This window comes from Anolis sagrei, chromosome 2 (genome assembly GCF_037176765.1).
Source record: "Anolis sagrei isolate rAnoSag1 chromosome 2, rAnoSag1.mat, whole genome shotgun sequence".
NCBI classification, from domain to species: domain Eukaryota; kingdom Metazoa; phylum Chordata; class Lepidosauria; order Squamata; family Dactyloidae; genus Anolis; species Anolis sagrei.
The window spans coordinates 264,847,336-264,857,685 of NC_090022.1; the positions used below are offsets into that span (position 1 = coordinate 264,847,336).

The 10,350-nt window shown below is 38.7% G+C and overlaps 1 protein-coding gene across 2 annotated transcripts in view; it reads left to right on the forward strand.

Annotated features, from left to right (window-relative positions):
- The window catches only part of PDE8B (phosphodiesterase 8B), a 61,489-nt gene extending 51,380 nt beyond the window's left edge, over positions 1-10,109 (forward strand). For both annotated transcript variants that reach the window (XM_060761625.2, XM_060761626.2), the window contains exons 17-22: positions 181-379; positions 1,082-1,299; positions 2,463-2,598; positions 3,124-3,291; positions 4,889-5,018; positions 7,569-10,109. In XM_060761625.2, coding sequence (XP_060617608.2) covers positions 181-379; positions 1,082-1,299; positions 2,463-2,598; positions 3,124-3,291; positions 4,889-5,018; positions 7,569-7,690 — 973 coding nt within the window. In that variant the 3' untranslated portion in view covers positions 7,691-10,109. The remainder of the gene's footprint in view (positions 1-180; positions 380-1,081; positions 1,300-2,462; positions 2,599-3,123; positions 3,292-4,888; positions 5,019-7,568) is intronic.
- Positions 10,110-10,350: the final 241 nt, after the last annotated feature.

The following is a 10,350-nucleotide window of genomic DNA, read 5'->3' on the forward strand; positions in this document are numbered from 1 at the left end:
GAAAAAAAGTATCAAAATGTTGAAGGAATGTGTTTCTCTGCTATTTAAAAGGCATAGTATGCAATGCCAATGGTGTCATTTGTCTAATGAATTGAGGCTATTTCTGATGAAATACAGGAAGATGGATAGTGAAGAGTTTTCTTGCACAGGTTTCTGATTTCTTCTCTGATTCTGTTCCAGGCCGTTGGTTTATCTGGGTTTGAAAACCTTTGCCCGCTTTGGTGTTTGTGAATTTTTAAACTGTTCAGAAGCGACCCTAAGAGCCTGGTTCCAAGTGATCGAAGCCAACTACCACTCCTCCAATTCCTACCACAACTCCAGTCATGCAGCTGATGTCTTACATGCTACTGCATTCTTTCTAGGGAAAGAGAGAGTTAAGGTACTGTTCTTTTTGGGTTTCAATTGGCCATCTTGATTAGCATTTGATGGCCTGACAGTTTTTAGGTGTGGCTTTTTGCTGCCTGGGAAAACCTTTTGTTGTGAGGTACTCCTGATTGGTTCTTGTCTGGAGTTCCCCTGTGTTTGAGTTTTGTTCTTTATTTACTGTTATAATTTTAGATTTTTTTTAGTACTGGTAGTCAGATTTTGTTCATGTTCATGTTTTCTTCCTTTCTGTTGAAATTGTCCACATGCTTGTGGACTTCAATGGCTTCTCTGTGTAGCCTGACGTGGTAGTTGTTAGAGTGGTCCAGCATTTCAGTGTTCTCAAGTAATATGCTGTGTCCAGGTTGGTTCATTAGGTGCTCTGCTATGGTTGACTTCTCTGGCTGAAGTAGTCTGCAGTGCCTTTCATGTTCCTTGAAACTTGAACCAACAAGGTGGCCAATTGAAACATTCACACCTAGCTCCAACAGACAAGAGTTCTTCCTTCCACCCTGGACCTTCCATAGATATATAAACCAAATTTTCCTAGTTTCCAACAAACCCCATGCTTGCCACAGATGCAGGTGAAACATCAGGAGAGAATGCTTCTAGAACATGGCCATACAGCCTGAAAAATCCACAATAACCTTAGATGCTGATGATTGCCACATTTTATTTTTGTAAATATAGGTGAATGAGTTTAAATTCTTTCTTGCAGGGAAGCCTTGATATTTTAGATGAAGTGGCTGCTTTAATCGCTGCAACGGTTCATGATGTGGATCATCCGGGACGGACCAACTCTTTTCTGTGCAATGCAGGCAGTGAGCTGGCTGTTTTATACAATGACTCAGCTGTATTGGAGAGCCATCATACCGCTCTGGCGTTCCAGCTGACAGTAAAAGACAGCAAGTGCAACATTTTTAAGAATCTCAACAGGTTAGCTGCTTTGTTTTGAGAATATGGAGAGCATCTGGATGATTACTTGTATGAAGTCTGCTTTCTCCAAAACTGTTATCTTTATCTGAAATTTTCTGAATGTTAGTTCATACAATTGTTCAAAGACATTGAGATATATTATGAAATAGGCAAGTCACTTATATGTGATTACAAGCATTCACTACTACATAGTTAAGAAGTAGGGAAATGCCTGAATTCGGACATTGTTATTTCCAAGAAGAGAGGACCAGATTGTGGTGCAGCTGGTTGGGAGTCAGCTGCATTAAAATCACCACTGACCGAAAGGTCATGAGTTTGAAGCCAGCCCAGATTGGAGTAGGTTCCCAACCATTTGTCTAGCTTGCTGCAAATCTTTGCAGCCCGAAGGACAGTTGCATCTGTCAAATAGAAAATTTAGGTACTGCTGATGTGGGGAGGCTAATTTAACTAATTTACGATGCCATAAAAATCTCCAGCAGTGAGCAAAGAATGAGTAAGTACTCTATCAGTGTCACAAGTGGATGGTGAAGCGACAGCTCCCCAGGTGGCTGGAATTCAAGCATACCCTTATGAAGCTGGAAAGTTAAATAGCCTCTATGTGTCTGTCTATATATGTTGTGTGTCTATGGCATTGAATGCTTGCCATGTATATGTGTATTGTGATCCACCCTGAGTCCCCTGCAGGGTTAGAAGGGCAGAATATAAATACTGCAAATAAATAAATAAATAATAGTTAATAATAAAAAAAATTTTAGTCAAATACAAGAAATAATCCTATTAAAAACCAACCTGGGCCTATCAGAAACCCCACTACCAGAAAGTCCAAATTCCCCTCAGCTACCATTGATCTAAGCCAATGGTTCTCAGCCTGTGGGTCCCCAGGTATTTTGGCCTACAACTTCCAGAAATCCTAGCCAGTTTACCAGCTGTTAGGATTTCTGGGAGTTGAAGGCCAAAGCATCTCAAGACCCACAGGCTGACAACTACTAATCTAAGCTGTCTCAAAAAAGAGACCTAGGTGCATCTACATTATAGATGCACCTAGGTTTCTTTGTGTGTTGTGTATGCTTTTGCCATCATAGAGCAGCCCTGAAAATGTTATGGACTGTCATCATGGTAGAATAACCAAAAGGGATTCTCAGAATTGTTTCTCCTCTTTTCAGAAATCATTATCGAACTCTTCGCCAGGCAATTATTGACATGGTTTTGGCAACAGAAATGACCAAACATTTTGAGCATGTAAACAAATTTGTGAACAGCATCACTAAGCCTATGGCCTCAGAAGAAACCAACGCCAATGTAAGTTCCAGAATGCAGTTTGATTAGTGAGTTGATATCTCTGGCATGTTTTGCTCTGGACAGTATTTTTTTAAATTTATTTTTAATTTTAAATGCTCACAACCAGGATCTTTCATGCAAAACATTATGACTCCCATGATCTTGGCAAAGAACTGCCCTTGTTTATTCATATAGTTGAAATGTTTATATTTTTAAATGTCTTCACATTCTGTAGCTTTGTCTTGATACATATACTGCCTTGGAAATGTTAGCAAAATTAAGAAAGAGAAAAAAAATCTTAAATCAGGGTCAGGCAATATGTAGAGCCACCAGATGCGCACCTGTTTTGCTCCACCCACAACAACAATTCCAGAGAATCCTCTCCCTTAGAAACTTAATTTTTCTCTACTTGGAGGCTTCAAGGCATGGCATTATTTGTCAGAAGTGAAGAAGTGGGCTCCCCCCACCATCAAAATATCATGATGCCTTTATAATTGATATGAGAAGCTATGTTGAGTTCACAATAATCCATTACCTATTTTCCAGAATGAGGGCAGTGACTGTGAATGTACCACCAGCCTCAAGAACTTTCCAGATAACCAGACATTGATCAAACGTATGATGATTAAATGTGCAGATGTTGCAAATCCATGTCGTCCTCTAGAATTGTGCATTGAATGGGCAGGGAGAATTTCTGAAGAATATTTTGCACAGGTATGGATTTATTATAAAATCTTCTCATGCTGTTTGAAAAAAAAGTTTTCAAAAATCCCAATGCAACGGATTGGATCTAGATTAGCAGGTCAATTGAAATTAGTGAGATTTGTGTTCATAATTTGCTAAATTCTCACTGACTTCAATATTGTGAAGGATGCACTGGGCAGACCTGCTGGAGGGCAGCCTGTGTAGGGGGTCTGTGGGTAAAAAGACTATAACAAAATCACAAAGGGCCTCTCTAGAAGAGCAAATTAGGATGCTTGGCTTTAGAGACAGAGCTTTGATTTGCCTTAGAGAAGGGTTTTGGATTTCACAGGAAAGATAAAAAGAAGATCCGACTCTGGTCTGGGAAGCCTTGAAAAAATAGAATATTCCGAAGTTAATGTGTTATTGTAGTCAGCTTTCCATGACATGAACTCTGTGTCCATGGATCCAACCACCCTCAACTTGAAAATATTTTTTAATATCAAAAAATCCAAAGAGTAAAATTTAATTTTGTCATGTTATATAAGGGATACCCTCTTACTATGCCTTTGGATATAATGCAGTGGTTCTCAACCTATAGGTCCCTAGGTGTTTTGGCCTACAACTCCCAGAAATGTCAGCCAGTTTACCAGCTGTTAGGATTTCTGGGAGTTGAAGGCCAAAATATCTGGGGACCCACAGGTTGAGAACCACTGAATAATGGGATCTGAGCATTCATGGATTCGCTGGAGATCCTGGAACCAAACTTTAGTGGATGTCAAGGGCTCAATGACATTTTTTTTTTTCAAAAAGGTACCCCTGGCTGTCTCTGTCCTGATAAGGAGCCAGGCCACACTTACCATAAAGAATCCCACAGAAACACAGCCATAGTCTCACATTTCAGGGGACTATCCTAAGTCCCAGGAACCCAATCCCAAAAGGGATTGGGTGGGAAAGAAGAGTGGCAGGATTCCAAGGGTTGGAATTGTGAGGTCGAACTGGGAAAAGGCATCTGTTATAAATCCACCCCATAATCAATAAATACCAAGTAATCAAATTAAAATAAAAGGCAAACATTACAACACTGCTTTTATCATGACCTCAAAGATTACTGGAAAGCATATGTGCTATCAGTAGCAAATTAATATAGTATTATGGGATTTGCTTGCAGTATAATTTTAAAATTAGGAAGGCCAGGGTACCTTGATGAGGTATACTAATGCCAGTGAGAATCATGTTGTGAGTCTGAGACCTACCCTAAACTTACCAAGGGTTCTTTGTTCTGCATTCTATTTGTTCCTACTGCTTTCCAAACAATCCAGTCTTTGACATACAATTAGTGGCCCAGAGCTGAAAAGTTATTATTTTGAATTAGAATTACCAGAACCTCCTAGCAAACTAGGTAGGGGATGTTTAGAATGATAGCCATAGCATTTCCAAAAAGAAAAGAAAAAACCAAACATTTAAACCAATGTGTTATTTCTCATAGTGGTTAGAGAGATGCCTTTGTCAGACCAGTTTTTTCCTAGTATCTGGTATTGAGAGGCATAGATTCTGTATAATCATCATGGCTAATGGAGAAATTACATTTAACATAAAGTTTAAATAAAATTCTTTGTTGTTTTTACAGACTGATGAAGAGAAGCGACAAGGACTACCAGTAGTTATGCCAGTATTTGATCGAAACACCTGTAGTATCCCCAAGTCTCAAATATCCTTCATTGAGTATTTCATAATGGACATGTTTGATGCTTGGGATGGTAAGAAATTCTACTTTTCATTTCCTCTGTTGCAGACCTACTTCTGTTTTATTCAGAAAGAGAGAAGAACATATATATTTAAATCCATCTCATCAGGAATTGTATATTAAAGAATATCTTTTTGTTGTGTATAGCTAACAAATCATGCTAGTGAGAACATGGTGACTCAAGCAGGATCCTCTTGTTCATGCCAGTAATGTAGTTTTGATGATGAATGCAGGTCTGCAACTTTTGGAGATGGTGTTTTCCAATTTGGTATCCAACAGATATTTTGGAAGCAACTCTCAGTCTTTAGTTTCTCTCCAACTACATTTGGAGGATTCAGGCTGAGTCAGAGCTTTAGGAAAAGTCCATAATAGTGGCTAGTTTTGGTTGACATATGCAAGTGTAACTAGAGCTTATGCTTGTATATATTCCTTTGCAAACCTTGCAGAAGATAGCCAATATCTCTTCCGATGACATCCCCATTCTCCCCAGCAACTCAGGCTCATTCCAGATATTATTGAACACTGAGGAAAAAGAATAAGTCGTTCACTAGGGAAAAAGCTGCCCTTTGTTCTCTTCATGTTCAACAGTGAATGGAATGAGCCAAGGGTTGTTTGAGGAATTTATCTTTGCAAATTGTGATGCAGACTACACAGGGTGTATACTGGAACTTAGGCCCCATCTACACTGACAATTTAATGTGGCTTGTCTGTGCTGGCCGGACAACAAACTCTCACAAAAGAGAGTCACATCGGTTCTCTGTGGTTTGTATAATCACTATCGTGCCTCAAATTGGTTCTACAATTTCTTAAATAATTATCAGCACAGCAAAACCACTTTCTTCAATACTGGCTTGAAACTGCATTAAATCATCAATATAGACGGGGCCTTGATGGCCCATTAGCTGTTGCAGTTCTCCAAATTCCATAAAGTTTCTTTTAGTCCAATTTTTTAAAAAGTATAACCAAGTAAACATCTACTATCCCACTGCTGCCAATCCTGACTTACTGTCCCATCAGTTAGGACACTGCTGATGTTTCCACTACCTCCTGCAAGCAATTTCTGGAACAATAATCAGAAACTGATGCCCTGGCATAGTTCCTCTTCACACTGGAGATTGTTTGCAGAATGGTATAGGAAAGAACAATCGATATCATAATCAACAGAACTGATTCTTGTCACTTGCAGTGGCTGATGCCGTGTATCTTTACAGATCCCCTGTACTGTCATGTAATAATAATAATAATAATAATAATAATAACAACCATCTTTATTTATATCCTGCCACCATCTCCCAAGAGGGACTTGGGGTTGCTTACAAAAGCACGTAGCAGTGCAACAGAATACACAGAATACAATAAAATACATATCCCAATGTCAATTTACACAAAACAAATATATTAGAACAGAAGAAGTATGATGAGCGGAAAAAGAATGCTAAGATCAGTAGTCTTCTGGAAGAGCAGTTCCAGCAAGGAAAGCTGCTTGCTTGCAAGCATAAAACCCTTCTAGTTAAATAAAAATACTCAATAAAACACAGTGATAGATGCGGATAAAAATACAGCCGAATCAGTATCAGTTACCTAATGTGCAGGCGTAAAGAATTGCCTATTGTTTAATCATTTCTTTGAAGGTCTGCTCGAAGAGCCATGTTTTCACATTTTTTCGAAAACATTAGATTGTGAGGGCTAGTCGAATTTATTTGGGGAGGGCATTCCAGAGCTGAGAAGCCACCACCGAGAAGGCCCTCTCCCTCGTCCCCACCAACCACGCTTGAGACGGAGGTGGGACTGAGAGGAGGGCCTCTATGGTAGATTTTAGAGCCTGCACCGATTCATATGGGGAGATGTGGTCTTGAAGATAGGTCGGACACTGTTTAGGCTTTGTGGGTTGAGACCTGTACTTTAAGTTGGGACTGGAAACTTGTCGGCAGCCAGTGGAGTTGCTTTAATAGTGGCATGGTATGCTCCCTATAAGCAGCCCCACTTAGTAATCTGGCAGCCGACCTTTGCACTAATTGCAGTTTCCAAGCCGTCTTCAAAGGCAGCCCCACATAGAGTGCATTGCAGTAGTCTATGCTAGATGTAACTAAGGGATTGTGAGTTTGAATTAGTTAAAGATGCATTAATTTAAAATTCATTAATTCAAGCTTATATCTATTAGATAATGCATCTAATAATATACAAGTAAATACTGTATGACTCTCTGTACAGTCTCTAAAAAAATTACACACCATTGTGGCTGTGGGATAAAATGCACAAATCATTCTGAAATGGAGTGTTCTGGAAAGAAACATGGCTACAAGCCTGCCTGAAACAGGATTGTTCTGTGCTGTAACATTTTCTTGCAAGTCCCACTTGACTTCTCACATTCAAGCCAATTTCAAATCATTGCGTCCTGCTGCTGCTTCTCCTAGTGCTTCTTATACATAGATACAATTCATTGTATAAATGTGATTTTCTCAACCACAAAGGTGGATAAAAACTATTCACTCTGAGAAATATGTTGTGAAATTGACATTTTTAAAATAAGATTAACAATCACATTTCTTTCTGTCTGTCTCAGCATTTGCACATATACCTGTCCTGATGCAACACTTGGCAAATAACTACAAACACTGGAAAACGTTAGATGAGTTAAAGTGTCGGAGCCTCCGGCTTCCTTCAGAGAATAATAATGGAAGCTGAAAGAACGATATGGAACATCATAGCATTCCACTCACACTGTGAACCATTTACCAATATGGACCCAAAAGGAGTAGACTTTCCTTCACAAAGAAGTAAACAAACAAGCCAGCGAGGAAAGGAAAGTTATTTCTCAACTTCGGGACGGTTCCAAGTTCTACAAAAAAATGTTTTTATACAGGTGATAATCTAGAGACCAATAAATGCTTTATAAAGCTATCCTCTTTTGTGGCACAATAGATCCTTTTAAAAGTAGTTTTGTAAAAAAAATGCTGTAATTTGTCAAATTGACAAAATGAGTACATTTTTGTTTGCAGGTCAAAACTGATTATACATATGAATCCCGTATGAGGGTGTCATGCTAAGGAAAACTAGCTTCTTTGGAATAGCAACCAACTATTTGATAAAACTTGTTATTTTAGGAAAGCCTCGTTTACAGCAACTATCCTTTATATGATGCAAGAACTTTAAAGAGAACAGAACAAGGAACATGAGAAAACCAGCAAATTCAGCTGTGCTTTAGTGGGGAAAAATGACTGTTTAAAGAGCAATTGTTCACTTAAATCTAGCTTCAGTCCTGTCAGAGAATACTGTCAGCTGTTTATTCCTTCAACCATTAGATGTGTTCAAACATTGTTCAATTTCAGAGAGGCACAGTTGCCGTGACCCAAACATGTCCATGAGTTTCCCCAATTTCTTCAATGGGCTTCAGTGTCAAAGCGGACAGTCTCTGTGCACATACACAGCTAGCCTTTGTCACAAATTGGGGAAACTCTGGTTTCCATGCACAAAGATTCCTTAGATCTGTTTTGCTTGTTCAACCAGCGTTTATCTGAAAGGAACACTGGAAAGTAAACTGATACTTTCTTCTGCCTTCAAACAGCTGACAGTGAGCCATATTGTGAAGGACTAGCACCTTCCTGGCCCTCAAAACAATCTTGCTTAAATCAAATATGATGTTCACCGTAGTGCCATAATTGACCCTCTGCATCCCTCTTTGGAATTAAAAAGCTGTTCTGGATGGAGCTCCTCACCTCTGTGGAGCAGCTTTTGAAGGGTTTATGGGGTGTTCTATGAGGGAGGATTGTTTCCTGTCACTTGCATTCATGGAAGATGCTTCCAGAATCACAGAAACTGTGTTGGGTATTAGTCTTTGTTTGCCACAGCAGCAGCACTAGCGTCCTCCTCTGTATTGTTATGCAGTTAAAGCTGTCCACTTAAACATTTAAAATGGAGATAGCTGCAGCAGGTCTAAGGAACAGTCTGCATTTGATGTTTTATATGTGAGCCATACGATGAAGGAACCCTACTTTTATTTTTAAGTGTATATATTACACACAAACACACACACAAACTAGCCATATTCAGAAAGATATCTGAATCTACAGCTGTGCAGAGGCCTCTTAACTTTTCTAGATGGGAGATAGATGCTCACATTTCCCACAACAGAGGATAGGATTCCCCCTGTGCCTTGATAACCTGGACTATCACCATTGTTAAGTAGTCTTAAGACACTGACCATAACATTATGAAAACAAGGCCATGTATTTTCTAAACCCAGAGTTCTGCTATATTAAAAGAAAAACCACTGTGAAAATTTTCTATCAATATTCTTGCAAGATCCAAATAAAAGCAGAATAACTAATGCAGTCCTAATAAAGCCCATTACAACTGTGGTAAAGAAATTGAACGCAGCGAGTTCTACTGGACATAATGACATTTTTGTTTCAGCTGCCAAAGCACAAATGTCTTCATGCTCTCTGTAATCACACTTGGAGACGGTCCTGTACAAACCACAAACTGAATGAGTGTTGTGCCTTGATGCAACTGCCATTCACTGCAATAGGGCTCTCACAGGAGTTATTTCTCACAAATTCTATTCTCTTCCTTGAGAAGTATGAGTCGAGCTTTGGACCAGCACATTCCTTATATAAACTCATTAGATTAGACAATCATCAATTATCGTTTGTTACTCACAAAGACTTTCTAATCATTTGACTGATATTTAACACTGTACATTAGAAGAGGCTCTTCAAATGGTGAGATGTATATAATTTTGCATCAAGTATTACACTGCCCATTAAAAAGGACAAGACTTTTAAGTTTTGTAGTCCAGGTTGGTTAACCAGGTGAAGTAAACTTCTGGGAAAAAATGACAATGATTGTAGCTTACATAACGTGCCAACATTTTTTTTTCAATGTTTTGTATCAAGTTATGTAAAATAATGTAAAACACTCATAATTTCCATGCAGAGAAATGTATATAAGCTATATTTTTGTTAAATTTTAACAATTTACATTGCTTTGTATTATAATGCCACACTGTGCTGTTTCAATTATAGTGGTTCACTGCGATATTCTTAATTTCTGATATGTACTACCATCAAGGCCTATATCTGATTAAATTTTAATTTAATTTTTATTCACATAGTTTTAACTCTTTAGTTTTATTTATCATGGGTTGTGTCCAAAATAAAACATATGCGAACAGAAGGGGAGATCTCCTTCTACCTGTAGAGACTTCCTACTTCAGTCGAAGAATCCTCCGAATGGAAATGGGAAAAACTATCAACCATCTTTCACTCCCACACCAGGGATTTTTAGTAGCATTTTTAGATGGTGATACGGTTGAAGTGAGCGGGCCAAGATAGCTTTTGCCTTTT